Raw genomic sequence first — 15,557 nt, 5'->3', positions numbered from 1 at the left:
ATGCTGGGGATTAAACCCAGGACCTCAGGTATGCTAAACACAAGTTCTACCATTGAGCTACCTCCCCAGCCCTAAATATGTGTTTTGTTTTTTTAAACTTAAAACTGGAAAAAAAAAAAAAAAAAAGTTTGAGAAGCAACAGAAAAATGCTTTGACTTTATGGGTGTTAGCTGAATCCAAGGATCAAAAGTAACCTCTTTTTGAAGGTACAGCAGATCTGGTAATGGAGTAATTTCAGTGTTAATGAGCAAAACTAGTATGAAACCATTAAGTGTCATTTTCCTAAATTATAGTGTTAACTTGTATTCGATCTGGAAAAATAATGATCAGTTTCTTGATATAAATGTTTTAGTGAAAACTATAGAAAACCTCGCAGAGTCTTGGATACAAAGTTGGCACTGGAGTATGGAGCCGGGGCTGTGGAGCAGTGATCCAACAGACAAAGCAGGACATGCTAGTAGCCGGGCAGTGAACTCTAAGCTCTGACGTTTTCAGTTAGAGATGGGAATAAATGAACAAATCATCAGGGCAGGATCTCACATCTCATGATAACTAGGAGAATTCAATGACAGCAGGTATCTAATATAGTGTCTGATATGTATAACAGGAAAGTACTGCTCCTGTTACTTAACGTATAGGTGGAAATTTACTATACTTTTTTTTTTTAATACCAGGGATTTGACCCAGGGATGCTTATCACCAAGCCACATCCCCAGCCACTTTTTATACTTTATTTAGAGACAGGGTCTCGCTGAGTTGCTGAGGCTGGCCTTGAACTTGTGATCCTCCTGCCTCAGCCTCCCAAGCTGCTGGGATTGCAGGGGTGCACCATCATGTCTAGCTCCCTGTGTCTTTATAGCAGTTGCATTTGTAACATTCACCTCTAACAGGTAGCCCTCTAGATTTCACAATGAGAGGCAGGCTCAGGTGTAGGCGTGATGGCAAGAACAGCAACTGTGACACCCAGGGTCTGCCTTTGACGATCAAGTGGACCCTCTTCTATGTGACGGTAGCTGGAATATGCTGACGACTTGTGGGTCACAGGGTTCTTGTTGCCTCCTCTGCTGCCTTCCTCCCTTCTTCTCCTTCTTCTCCAGGTTCGGGAAAGTCCTTCTCCATGATGGGCCATGCGGAGCAGCTGGGTCTCATTCCAAGGCTGTGCTGTGCGTTATTTAAAAGAATCTCCCTGGAGCAAAATGAGTCACATACTTTTAAAGTCGAAGTTTCCTACATGGAAATTTATAACGAGAAAGTTCGGGATCTTTTAGACCCCAAGGGGTAAGTCAGTCATTGAAATTCAGTTTGCAAGTACGAGTAATTATTTTAAATGATTTCAGAAGATGCACAGCCCTTGGTCGCTACTCTGGAGTTAGTTCATTCAACCGAGTAATTCAGCGGCTTCATGATACCTGTATATTGGTATGCCTAGTTTGCATTTAGTTAATCCTGTATTCATAGAGAGTTGCTCAGATATGCCATTTAAAATGATGTGTGTGCTGTTGGTATTGTATTTTGACATCCTGAGCTATTCATGGAAGCTGGTACTATGGACACATTGGTCATTCCATTTATACTGGAAAGCACCACCTCCTATGTCTGTCTTGGATCCCATTCCATTCCCTCCCCCTCCCCAGGGTAACTGTTATCAGAGGCTTCGTGTCTGTCATCCTCTTCTTACTGAGCATTTGTATGTAATTCGGTACAAGTTTTTACTTTCTGTGAACAACATCATGGTACACATGTTCTGTGGTGATTTGCCGCCCAGTATACACAGCGATTTGTCCCATGCATTACTTTTCACTGCTGTTTAGTATTCTATTGTATGATTATACCATAATTTCTCTCTTCCCCGGTCACTTGTGTGATTTCTACTTTTTATCATTACAGGTGCTACTTTGGGGCATTCTTATAGGGGTCTCCTGGTACACAGGGGTTTAGAGCAGGTGGAATTCACAAGATACTGAGTCTTCACCTTCATTAAATAGTGCAAACTGTTTCCCAAAGTTGCTATACCAAATCATGCTCCCTCCAGATGTGTATAAAGACCCCAGATGTTAGGCCAGGCACAGTGGCAAATGACTGTTATCCTAGCTACTAAGGAGGCTGAGGCCAACCTGGTTAACCTAATGAGACTGTCTCAAAATAAAAAGGGCAGAGGATATAGCTCAGTGGTAGAGCACCCCTGGGTTCAGTCTCCAGTACTGTGCTACTGAACAGCATTGCAGAGTCTCTGGTTGTACACAGGAACCACAGTGCTGGATCATGAGCATCACAGTAAGTAAGGTCAGGCACTGGGATCTGTCCAGTTCAGCAGAATTGTTCTTTGTCACGTCGAATTCTTCATCCTTAAATGTAGTAAAACCTACCAGGGGCTGGGAATGTAGCTTAATTGTAGACTGCTTGCCTAGCATGTTCAAGGCCCTGAGTTCTATCCCCCAAGCTTCAAAAACAAACCAACCAACCAACCTACTGTGTAGGATAATGTGAGATTAAATGGGAGAGCAGAAAAGTGTTTAGGGAGCAATGCCAAGATCATGGGAGCAGTCGGTAATCTTAATTCCTTTCTTTTCACACTTGAAATGAGGCCAACCATTGACTATTTTTTTTAGTACCAGGGGCACTGGGTTCTACATCCTTGGCCCTCTTTTTTATTTTTCATTTTGAGGCAGTTGCTTAGGGCCTAGTTAAGTTGCTGAACGTGGCCTCAAATTTATGATCCTCCTGCCTCAGCCTCTCAGGTTGCTGGGATTACAGGTATATGCCAGTGCACCCAAGTACAACCTTTGATCTTAATATGAAAGATGATTAATATCCAATCTCATGAAAAAGATAACATCCAAAATATAGTCAAAACGGATATAGCTTTGCTTTGAATCTCAATCATCTGTTGATAAGTTCTTCAAAAGGGTCCCTAACCACAGCTGTCATTTAAAGATGCAAAAAAACCCATAGATCTTCCCCAGTTTTAAATATGGGATAAATATCAGTGCCTTTAATCTGTGTACTGTAATCTCACTTTCGGTGTAAAATTACTAGCATAGAAGCAGCACAAACCAATGCGATTTGCTAAAATGAACTGAGGTTAAAAACAGTCTAGCATTGTCAATATTTGTTAAAGAATTTCAAGCTGTTTTTTGAGACTGTGGAAATAGCTGTAAGATTAGATTTGACCTGGAGTGTTCTTTGCTTCACCTTTTCTTTGTTTTTGTTTTGTTTTGTTCTTGTTTTCCCTCATGTGAAACTGAAGTTCATCTACTGAAACAAGGTAGCCTAACAAGTTCTGTGTGCTGGCTGTTTAATTTAGGACTAGAAATAGAATTTTTAAAATAATGTTACTTTAAATAGAAATCAGAGCATAAAAGACATTCCTCATATGGAATGCTATTCCACTAATCCAAATAAAGTAGCTTTTAGGATACCTTTTTTTTTAATCATTAAAATAAAGTCCTTTGAAATTGCAATCTTAGTTTCTGAGTACTTGGGAAGAAAAAGCTTCCAAGGTTCGTCTGATTCTTTCATTCCTTTTTTTCCCTTCTGCAGGAGTAGACAGTCTCTTAAAGTTCGAGAACATAAAGTATTGGGACCATATGTAGATGGTTTATCTCAACTGGCTGTCACTAGTTTTGAGGTAAGTGTCATTTCTCAAAAATGTCATAACAAAACTGGCAGTGAGTGAGGGGAGGTTGAGTATGTTTTCACACGGATCCTTACTGCGCAGTGCTACCCTTCGTGGCCCCAGAAACACAGCCCAGCACCCTCAGAGGGCAGACGCAGCTGGTCATACTCCTCTGACTGCCGCGCGGCCAGGGTCTCACAGTGCAGCCCCAGGCCCAGCAACCTGAGGTCCACTAGTACCACGCTGCGGTACCTAGGGAGGTCCTTCCAGACGGACCCAGCAGTCTCAGCTGTACTTGGTGGTCACTCAGTCCCATCTTGTTGGGAGGGTCTCTTGGCTTGGTTTCTACCACCTTTTACTTGTGGCTCCTCTGTTTTTCTGACTCATTCCCTCATTGACTGACCTGCTTGCCCTTTCCTGCTTCTTGACTTTTATACCTGAACTCAGTAGTCTGTCCTTATTTCTCTAATCGTTGCTTTGAAAATACCATTACACAAACTTTGCTTAAGAATACAAATGAATGGATGAGCGAATGAGTGACTGAATGTGTGAATGAATGAACCAATGAGCGAATGAATGAATGAGTGAATGAATGGATCCCTATACCTAGTGTGCTATCAGAGGGCTGTGGCTGACCCGCTGTCACTTCCGTCTTGGTACGACTGAGATTAACCTGTGAGCTGCTGACCCTCGCTCTCTGAAGGAAGACAGGTAAGCTGTCTCTCAGGCTGGAAAGAGGGCACAGTCATCCCTTTGAACACAGTGAGATTCTGAAATGAGCAGGAACTTCCCTGATGCGAAAATGCTTATTCACAAGAGTCAATAAATGGGATGGAGTCACACTAAAAAGCTTGTTCTCAGCAAACAATCAATATTGTGAAAAGAGAGCCTAGAGTGGGAGAAAATCTTTTCCACACACACTCCAGATAGAGCACTCATCTCCAAAATTTATGAAGAACTTACAAAACTTTACACCAAAAATACAAAGAACCCAATCAATAAATGAGCCAAGGAACTGGACAGACACTTTACAGAAGAAGACATTCAGGCAATTAATAAATATATGAAAAAGTGTTCAACATCTCTAGTAATTAGAGAAATGCAAATTAAAACAACTCTAAGATTTCATCTAACTCCAATTAGAATGGCTATCATCAAGAACACAAACAATAATAGATGGTGGCGTGGATGTGGGGAAAAGGCACACTTTTACATTGCTGGTGGAGTTGCAAATTGGTGCAGTCACTCTGGAAAGCAGTGTGGAGATTCCTCAGAAAACTTGGAATGAACCCACCTTTTGTCCCAGTTATTCCACTCCTCCGTTTATACCCAAAGAACTTAAAAATTAGCATACTACAGTAACACAGCCACATCAACGTTTATAGCAGCTCAATTCAAAATAGCTAGTTTGTGGACCCAACCTAGATGCCCTTCAACAGATGGATGAATAAGGAAACTGTGGTATATATACACAATGGAATATTACTCAGCCACAAAGAAGAATAATATTATGGCATTTGCAGATAAATGGATAGACTTGAAGAATATCATGCTAAGTTAAATAAGCCAATCCCAAAAAACCAAAGGCAAATGTTTTCCCTGATAAGTGGATGATGATACATAATGGGGGTGGAGGTGAGAGAAGAATGGAAAAACTTTAGATTATATAAAGGGAAATGAGCGGGAGGAAGGGGAGGAAGTATGAAAAATGGTGGAATGAGACAGACATCACCCTATGTACATGCATGATTACACAAATGGTATCAATCTACATCATGCACGACCATAGAAACGAAATGTTGTACTCCATTTGTGTACAATGAATCAAAATGCAGCCTTTAAAAAATAAAAAAAAAATTAAAAAAAAAAGAGGCTGCAGAATCATGGCAAGATGTTTGAATGGCTTATATATACTCACCTTTCATTGGTTAAAACCAATCACATGACTCCATATGGCTGGGAAATTAGTCTCTGGAAGGCCCATGCAGGGAGGACAGGGTAGGGTGAGCACTAGTAATGTGTTCCACACTAGATCAGGCCTCTTTCCTTACTGCTCTCATATCAATATGTACCTTATTTATATGTCAGTTTGTTATTACCTATCGTGCAATTATGTAATGAATATCTGTTTTGCAATTGCCATTAAACCAAAACGTAATTCCCATGAGGTAGGAACCAGAAAAAAAAAAAAAGATGCTCATTCAGCACCTTCACCAAGATGCTCGGCCATAGCTCAGTGTGACCTGTCAGTGTGGCTGTCACCTATAAGAGCCAGGAGCCCTTGATGTGTATCCCGGCTTTGCGTCTTAGGACATGTGGGGAAAGTTATTTGACCTCCATGAACTTCAGCTTCTTTGTGTATAAAATCAGGAAAATGCTGGCTTCTTAAGGTTCATTCAGACAACATTCTCTAAGAAGTCGTGGTTTCCGGGAGCTGCAGGCCACCGAGATGATGCAGGGGACCCTGCCCTTGGAGAGTCTTGGGTTGGAGGGGCAGGGAGAAGCAGGAGTGGGCCGCTAGCAGGCTGAGGAGCACAGGAGGCTGAGGACTAAGTCAGGCACCGACAGTTACTGACTTTCTGGGGTACTCAGTGAATAGTAGCTCTCCTTGGAACTTGCAAAGGAGAAATTGGGGTCTTAACAGGAAACAGAGACCGCTGGTGGACGCAGAGAAGAATGGGGCAGCACTCTATGTCCTAGAACGTTCTGGGGAAGGCGGAGGTTTCTGCGGAGGGCCTGGGGGGGCGCAGAGGGACCCTGGTAAGGGCCACCACGGTGCAGGACTCTGCCCTCGGCTTCTGCTCATGCCGTTTCCCCGATGCTTCGCCTCTAGGATATCGAGTCCTTGATGTCCGAGGGGAATAAGTCTCGAACGGTGGCCGCCACCAACATGAACGAGGAGAGCAGCCGCTCCCACGCCGTGTTCAACATCGTCATCACACAGACGCTTTACGACCTGCAGTCTGGGGTGAGGCCTGGGTGCAGCCTGGAGGCGGGGAAGGACGCAGGTGTCTGCCGGAGGGGTGGCTGGTTGGATTCAGTGGCTGAGAATGTTTTTATGGGCTCTTCTGCTTACTCAACGAGCCGCTTTGCTTCAAGCATTTAATTAGTTTGGGCTTCCTTTCATATCATCACTTTTTTTTAAGTTGGATTTTGTGGGTAAACTCCCTAAAGACCATGAGGACATCCCTATATAGTTTTTAACGTGTATCCATTCATGCAAAAATTGCCCTAAATAGGGCCAGTCTGCTTCAGAGACATTGAGGGGTGTTAATGTGAAAACCATAACATTTAGCCTGTAGATCACATTTAGGAAGAAGAGGGATTTGACCCGGATGTACAGGAATCCTCATATCCCAGAAATTCCTTGATGGCAGGTAAAATCTCCAGCTTCTCACTAGATTTTGGAAGGCTGGGTGAAAGCTACCCAGCTACATTTCCCCATCAACTTGAATTTTGACTCTGAAGTTCATTGCTAGTTCAGATAACCCTGTGGAACTGCTCGAGATCTTGAGCAGCCTGTTGGGTGGACTTGGGGAGAGTGTGCAGGTGCCCTGGGTCATGTACGCAGCTGTCCCTGTGGCCTCTGCGTTAACGCGTGCTGTTTCTCTCTTGTTCCCCATGCTAGAACTCGGGAGAGAAAGTCAGTAAGGTCAGCCTGGTGGACCTGGCGGGCAGCGAAAGAGTGTCCAAGACCGGCGCTGCGGGCGAGCGTCTGAAGGAAGGCAGCAACATCAACAAGTAGGCAGCCGGCCCGGCAGCCGCTGGTGGTCTTGTCTTGGATTTGTCGGGTTGGAAGGGTCAGAGGGCTCCCGAGCAAGGTGGCTCCAGGCTTTAGTAAACTAGGACAGAGAAAGCCAACACCTGCCCCTAGGAAGATGCACACAGATGCCCCCAAAAGGCACAAACGCGGGTGCACGCCATCATCTCCACTGGCGATGCCCTGCTGGGCATTTTCCAACCTGCTAGAGGGTTTGAATTCGGATCGCTTGCTAAGCTAGCAACATGTGGCCTGATCTTCTCAGGACTCTGGGCAATGGCAACCACAGCTCACAGTGACTTGATCACATTGATGGTGGGGCGTGGGGTCGGGGTACATAACTGACACTCCGCCATGGCTGCAGTGCTGAGCTAGCGTGTCTGGCAGGTGAGGTGTGTCAGGTGCATTTTATTTTCATTTTTGTTTTTGTTTTCTGGTACTAGGGATTGAACCCAGGGGCACTGTACCTACCACCGAGCCACATCCCCAGTTGTTTTTATTTTTCATGAGACAGTGTCTCACTAAGTTGCTAAGGGTCTCACTAAATTGCTGAGGCTGATCTTGTACTTGCAATCCTCCTGCCTCAGCCTCCTGCGTCTCTCTGGATTACAGGTATGCACCACTGCCCTTGGCTGGAGTAAATGCATTTTTGATTCACCATGTTTTCAGTTTAGGGCCTATTGGGACCTAGTCCCTACCTAAGTCAAGGGACGTCTGTAACAGTCTTGGGTAAAATGCAGGTCACAGTTTTATAAATGACATGATGCCGGCTATGGTGGTGCATGCCTATAATCCCAGCAGTTCGTTGAGGCAGGAGGATCACGAGTTCAAAGCCAGCCTCAGCAATTTAGCAAGGCCCTAAACAACTTAGTGAGAACTTATCTCAAAACATAAACAGCTCTGGGGATGTGACTCAGTGGTTAAGTGTCTCTGGCTTCAGTCCCTGGCACCAAAAACTCAGTCAATCAAATCACATCTTAAATCAACTTGGCTTGTTCTGAAAATCTGCTTTGAATCCCTTGGTGAGGCTAATACTGTTTAAATATCAGTACTGGGGAAAAGTCTACCAACCGCTGACCTGTGGCCAGACTGAAGTCTTGCTATTTGCCTTGAGTACCTGCCGTGAGCCCAGGGCTGCAGAAGAGGCTCAGAGTGCAGAGCGGTGAGACCAGGGGGAGTTTGTCAGGGAGATGGAGGAGATGCAGGCTTCCAAGCACAGGGCTCCGCAGAGGCACAGATGAGGGTGTGGTATGCAGATCCCAGCAGCTCCAGGCATGCAGAGAGAAGTCTCTGCTTTCCAATTTGAGGCACAGCCAGGTTTGAACCTGCAAGTGTATGCTTGGGCCAGACTGCCTGTGTTTAATCCCCGCCACTTACTGGGTACCACATCCTGGGCAAGTGATTTCGCCACTCTGCCTTGTTTTTGTCATCTGTAAAATGGATATAATAGTACCTATTTCATAGAATTGTTGAGGATGAAATGCCCGCGATGTACTTAGGACGATGCCTAGCACACAGTATGCGTGAATACTACGTGAATAAGTGTGAATTGTTCCGGTTTTTGTTTTGGTACTAGGGATTAACCCTCTGGGCACTTTACCATTGAGCTACAGACCCAGTCCTTTTTAAATTCAAGACAGGATCTCACTGAGTTGCTGAGGATCTCACTAAACTGTGAAGGCTGGCCTTGAACTTGTGATCCTTCTGCCTCGGCCTCCTCAGTCTCTGGGATTACAGGTGTGCACCACTGCATCCAGCTGTTCTAGTTTTCATTTTATAATCAGCATAACCGTTGTCATTATTCCAGGTTCTATAGAAAGTAGATTTGTCTATACTTGTTATCTATTTCTATTGAGCCATAGGGGTTGTGGGTTTTTTTTTTTTTTTTTTTTTTTTTCTTTTTTTTTTTTTTGACAAAATGGGACAAGAGGAAATGTATTCAGAAATGTTGGTACAGCTTTCATTTTACAGTGATGTTAGCCCAGTAATTTGATTTTAGTACATGAAGGTTTAAAAAATCAGAAGGAAAGCAGTGTGTCCTCTGTCAGAGGGACAGAGCTGCATTCCCTGGACAGACTGCTGCTTTAGGAGTTAATCTTCCAGGCGTCCTGTCTCCTGCTCTGACAACAGGGGATTTCCCTGTGTCTCATAACAAAGCGCAGTGGGATTCCAGGCGGCCCTGCGGCTCTGTTCCACCAGCGCTTGGGAATCAGTGGGAGTGCACAGCCGGGGGCAGGAGGGAGGAGAGAAGGCCACCTCTCCTGGAGCTCCATTCTCCGGTGCTGCGCCCTTTGTCTGTTGGAGGGCTTGTGGGCTAACACAGGAAGCCTGCGCTGTGAGCTTGTGACAGTTTCCAGCCCGTGTGCACTGCTGGCTGATGACATGCTCTCTAGTGCCATAAGCTACTTGGAAAGCTCTGCTGTCGAGACACGTGTCGCGACACGTCGACACGTCCGATCTTCCCGCTAGCATTGCGAGACTGGTCCTTATCCCCGGTGCATTGATGACAAAACCAAGGCAGAGAGCACTTAAATAATGTGACTCGGGAGCCAGGAAGCTGAGGCAAGAGGCTCACAAGTTCAAGGCCAGCCTGAGCAACTTAGAAAGACCTTGTTTTAAAATTTTTTAAAATGATAAAAGGGCTGGGGGTGTAGCTCAGTGGCAGTCCCTTTGTACCAAAGAATAATAAGGATGATGTGTCTCAGATCCCCAAGCTCCAAGTGGGAGACTTAGATTAGATTGTGTGCAGGCTCCAGGGCCCAGGCTTAACCACCGTGCTCCACTTGGGGTACACTTGCATTCTCTTAGCCTGGAGGAGGCTCTTCGCTGCTTTTGTCCCACAGTAAATAGGGAAAGTGTCCCTTCAAATTCGGATGCTATGTTTTATAATGTCTCTATCAGGTGCATTGGTGCACATCTATAATCCCAGCTACTCCAGAGGCTTAGGCAGGAGGATGACATATTCGAGGCCAGACTGGACAATTTAGTGAGACCCTGTCTCGAAATCAAAAGGGCTGGCAATGTAGCTCAGTGGTAGAGCGCTTGCCCAGCATGTGGGAGGCCCTGGGTTCATTCCCCAGCACTGCAAACAAAGAAAGAGAAAAAGAAAAATGTGTTGTCCCTAACCGGACTACCCCAAAGCCATGATTAACATGATTTATGTCCTCCAGCAACTTGACTCTTTCATATGAGGGCTTGTTCGACTGAATGTGATTCTCTTAGTATCGAAAGCCTTTGCTTTGTACATATTAGATCTTCTACAAATGTATGTGCAGGCTCCAGGCTGGGCTCTTTACTCCTAGTTTATAAAATTGAACCTTTATTTTGAGAGCTCCTAACAGCTCTCAGAGCATTTCCACATGCGTTATTTGATGTGTAGCGCAGAACAGGTATTTTTATATCTGTTAACATAGAGTATTCTAAAGATGAGAAAACTGAAACTTGGGGACATCAAATAACATAAACGCAAGCCTATCAAACATTTACTGTGCCTCTCCTGTGTGTCTGGCACTGCTGTAGATGTGGGGATGCAGGAACAATGTGGACGTTGTGGTAGGTAGGAGACTATCTCCACCCCAAACATGTCCTCCCTCTGGCCCCAAAACCTGTGTGTAGGTTGCCTTACCAAGCAAAGAGGCTTTGCAGACATAATTAAAGTAAGGACGTTGGGGTGGAGAGATTATTGAGGTAAGCCCCACGTAACTGCACGTGTCCTTACAAATAAAGAGGCAGTAGGAGGGACAGAGGCAGAGTGGTAGGAAGTGACAGCATCGCTTGCTGGGAGATGGAGGGGTGAGGGCCGCTGGCGGGGCCTCGGGGCCTCCGGAAGGAGCGTGGATCCGCCAACACGAGACATTTTGGACATCCGACCTCCAGGACTCCAGGATTAAGGAGTTGGGGTAAAGTGGGAAGGCACGGTGGCTGTGCCCGAGGGCCTCTGTAGAGCAGCAGAAAGTCACCTCCCTCAAAAGCAGAAGGCTTGAGGGTCCCTCACTCTCTGAGGCCGCCTCTTTTTTTTTTTAGACACAATATCTTTATTTTATATATATATATGTGTGTGTGTGTGCATATATATATATTTTTTTTTGGGGGGGGGGAGGGGGGTGCTGGGGATCGAACCCAGGGCCTTGTGCTTACAAGGCAAGCACTCTACCAGCTGAGCTATCTCCCCAGCCCCCCGCCTCTGTCTTTAGCTGTGTTTTCTGTCTTTACTTACCCGTGTTTTATTGAGGGTGTGGTCTAAGAGCCCCCTTGGGGTCCTGTAATGCCCACACTGAGTTACCTCCTAAAATCCCAAGAAATCTGAGCTGCAAGACCTAAGTAGACACAAGGATTTCAGAAGAGAGATAGACTTGCACTTGTCAGCTCCATCTCAGTGGCTGCGTGTTGAACACTGAGTAGCCACGGTGAAATGTGCAGGAAGATGGGCCTCGGGAAGGAGGATTAGAGGTGCGTGGGTGGGTGGGTTAGTGCCTTGAGAGCCAGGGACACGGGAAGGCGGGGGGAGCCCAGGCTCGTGACCACGGATGTCCCTGGGGGCTCCCAGGAGAGGTGCTACAGTTTCTTGGTTACATGACCCAGCAGGTGACTTTCCTGTGGCTCAGTTTCCTCGTCTGTAATACGTGGCTGAGGAAACTACTCAGTGAGGAGTTACTCTGAGGATTAAATCAGTTGCTCTTCGTTAAGTGCTTAGAATGTAGGAAGCTGTGTACATGAGTGTGTGCTAGTGACGTAGCTTGACGCTACCACCTGCTGGGTCCACACATGACTCTCTCACCCTCATGATCAGTGGCCAGTTGAGTGTTAAAACTAAAAAAAGTCTCTGTCATGTTTCCTCAGCGTACTCTGTCTCTTCTTGGGCTTCTTTGGATGGAGCATTAGCAATCCTCTTAAGCAGACCCATCAGGAACTTTACCCAGACATCAGTGTCTGTTAACGGGCTGTGGATTTAAAAGCTTCATCTCTGCTAAAGCTCTTAAGAGCTTTAAAGCACACGTGAGCCCTTCATTTGAAGAGCTGAGGCGCCTGGTGGCTGCGGACATCCAGAGCTGAAGGTGCCGGTCCTGTGCGCAGGAACTTCAGCGGGGATGCATGTGAAATGCCAGCCTTCTGCTCCCAGGCTGCTAAAGGTGGCAGGAGAACCCTCTCCCCAGAGCCTGGCTGCTCCCGATCCTGCAGCACCCTCAGATGCCCACCAGTCACCAAATGCGAGCCCCGGTCACCCAATGAGGATCATTCCCAGTCACATTTCCATTTTAATTACTGTGGTTAGTAATAAGGTACATATTAACCCCACAGTGGGTTCTACTGATCACTTGTTCCAGGAATATTCACATATGGTACTTCTAAGACAGTGTCATGTAATTTGTTATGTATAAACTTGATATTTCTAATAGTTCAAATGACTTGGTCCCCTTTTTTTCCTTCATGAATACTTTTCATCTCTTTTGTTTATTTCGTCTTTAAACCTCACTTTAGCTTTGTGGGGCACACCTGTAATCCCAGTGAACTGGGAGGCTGAGGCAGGAGGATTGCAGGTTTGAGGCCAGCCTCAGCAACTTAGTGAGACCCTGTCCCAAAATAAAGGACAGGGATGTAGCTCCATGGTAAAGAGCCTCTGGGTTCAATTTCCAGTACCCAAACAAGAGAACTCTCTGTTTATAAATGACATACCCCAGCCTAACTCTTCCTTCCTCTGCAACCAGCCTCTCCCTGCTGGGCTCCCCACCCTTCTCAAGAACTTGTGAGAGATTTGGAGATTAGGAACTTCCTAACTATATCTGACTCCAGAGGTTCCAGGGAGGAGCGGCACTTTGGTAGCATTAGAAAGATTCCTGGTGTAACTTTTTCTGCCTCTAAAATTGGCAAACAGCTGCCATCCTTTTCTGGACCCTGCGAGGACAGCCAACTGGCCTTTGGCTTCCAGTTTACGAAGACAGTGCTAGCAGGATCCATAATTAGTGGTTTTGTTATTAAACTTCCTGGGAATATGTTTCTTATTTAAGTAGACTGTAAGCCTGCTTTTCAACTTTCAGACCGTGAACCCTCGGCCTGGGGGATTCTGACAGCCCCTGGTCTTGCTCCTGGGTGGAACCTGGAAGTTGTGGGAAGGCTGGGGGACAGGTCAGGGAGTCCCATCACCCTGCATTTACTTCCGTTTTCTCCAAGGTGATGCTAGTGGGTTTAGAAGCGTTCTTGTTCTGAGTGTACCTGTGCTGTTAGGTAAAAGGGCACGACTTCCACTAGTAATGCCTGTCCTAAGCCGGATGAGTTATAGAGTAAACCACAGTTGGCCCTCTGTATCCAGGGCTTCTACGTGCAACAGCCAGTGGTGGACCAGGAATACTACGGGGAGAAGTTCCATCTGCGCCCAACATTTATAGCCTTTTTCTTGTCATTATTTTCTAAATAAGACAGTGTTAAAGGGGTTTGAAGTATATGAATGAGCCAGATGTGGTAGAGCACACCTGTAATCCAGCAACTCAGGAAGCTGAGGCAGGAGGATCTCAAGTTCGAGGCCAGCCTCAGCAATGTAGTGAGACCCTGTCTCAAAAAGTAAAAAGGGCTGGGAATGTGGCTCAGTGGTTGAGCACCCCTGGGTTCAATCCCTAGTACCAAATTAAGTAAATAAATAGTAAAAAAGCTGGGAACTTGGCTCAATGGTTAAGCACCCCTGGGTTCGATCCCTGGTGCGTATGTACGTACGTACGTACGTACGTACGTACGTATGTACATACATACATACATACATACATACATACATACATACATACATACACAAAGTTACAAGGCCTTCGAAATGTAGTTCAGTGGTAAAGCCTCCCTGGGTTTCACACACACATATGCACACACACACAAATTAAAATATATGGGAAGATACGTGTAGATCATATTCAAATACTCTGCCTTTTTCTATAAGGGACTTGAGCATCTGCAGATTTTGGTATCCGCGGCAGGTTGCATCCTGAAACCAATCTCTCATGGATACCATGGAAACTGGAGCTTTTCCATATACCTCCACCGCTCTGAGGCTAATGCCTACATGCTGTCAAATACAAATGGTAGGGAAGCTCTTGTTTTGGACTAAGCTCCTGCGCTGGACCCCAACAGAGCACGCTAGAAATAAAAATGAAATCACTCATGCTAAAATCCCACCTCACCAAGCTGAAGCTAAGCAGTTTATCTGACTTTCTGGAAATGGAAAGCGGTTGAGAGCAGCCTCTTCTCCCAAGCAGGCTATTTCGAATTGTCATGATAATGATGTCGCTGCTCTACCATAAACCTTATGCTGGTGTTACTCTGGTTTCTTCCTGTTCTTCTCTCTCCCGTCCCTGTTCCTGTCATCTAAGGAAATTAACTTTGAAATGACCAATCCTCTGTATGGATCCCCCTGACCCACCCGCTTTCTTCAGCCATTTTTCTGTTAAGAAAGCCAACCTCTTGTGCTCAGCCCATTGGAACATTTATTCTATTCTGTGGAATGAAGTGTTTGTTGCCTGATTCTCGACTCGAAAATAAATCAAGATCTCTCAATTCCTTCAGTTTCATCCTTTGACAACGCTGTACTGATGTGTGGGAGGTCTTCGACCTCTTCCCGCGTAGGTTCCCCTGGAAATGAGACTAGGAAAAGACAGATTTGCGGAAAAGCGGCACTGGGTTCTTAGCCCATGCATCGTGCTTGCGCAAGTAAGCTCCCAGGGACAGTGACCCCAGGGGTGGTTAGATTGGGGTACAGACCTGGGCTGAAGGGAGGGAAGGGCTTGGGAGCTCCTGGGGGCGGGTGAGGAGGGAAAGCCCGTGCTAGGGCTTAGTAGGTTTATTACGCAGCTTTGGGGCCTTGTCCTCTCCATTGTTGAGAAATAGGATTCTCCCTGGAACAGAAAGACACCTCTACAAATGGAAAGCTTGTGCCCAGTTCTTAAAACTTTCACTTAGTCTGTGGATTCTCAGTGGCCTTTAGCCCAGGTAGTCCCTCTGCCTAGCACAGGATCTTGGAGGGGCCTCTCTGGTAGCCTTTGGTAACACTGTATCATCCTTTCCTTTGTCTCTCAAAGTCCTGATTGGATTTTATGTTTCTTTGTTTAGGAGTACCAAAAACTTTCCTTTTGGTCTCCCTACCCTGCCACATTAGACAGTAGAAGCAGTTGCCACAAGACAGAGTACAATCTTTCCTCAGCAGTG

At 45.7% G+C, this 15,557-nt stretch overlaps 1 protein-coding gene across 1 annotated transcript in view; it reads left to right on the top strand.

The window, feature by feature from the left end:
• The window catches only part of KIF13A (kinesin family member 13A), a 183,814-nt gene that overhangs the window by 99,982 nt on the left and 68,275 nt on the right, over positions 1-15,557 (top strand). The window contains 4 exon segments of the mRNA XM_079147086.1: positions 1,098-1,278; positions 3,541-3,628; positions 6,450-6,584; positions 7,245-7,357. Of these exon segments, the coding sequence (XP_079003212.1) occupies positions 1,098-1,278; positions 3,541-3,628; positions 6,450-6,584; positions 7,245-7,357 (517 nt within the window).

This window comes from Sciurus vulgaris (assembly GCF_902686455.1).
Source record: "Sciurus vulgaris genome assembly, chromosome: 7".
Classification (NCBI taxonomy): Eukaryota; Metazoa; Chordata; class Mammalia; order Rodentia; family Sciuridae; genus Sciurus; species Sciurus vulgaris.
Note: the sequence above shows the minus strand (reverse complement) of the source record. Positions and strands in the feature narration are given on the sequence as shown.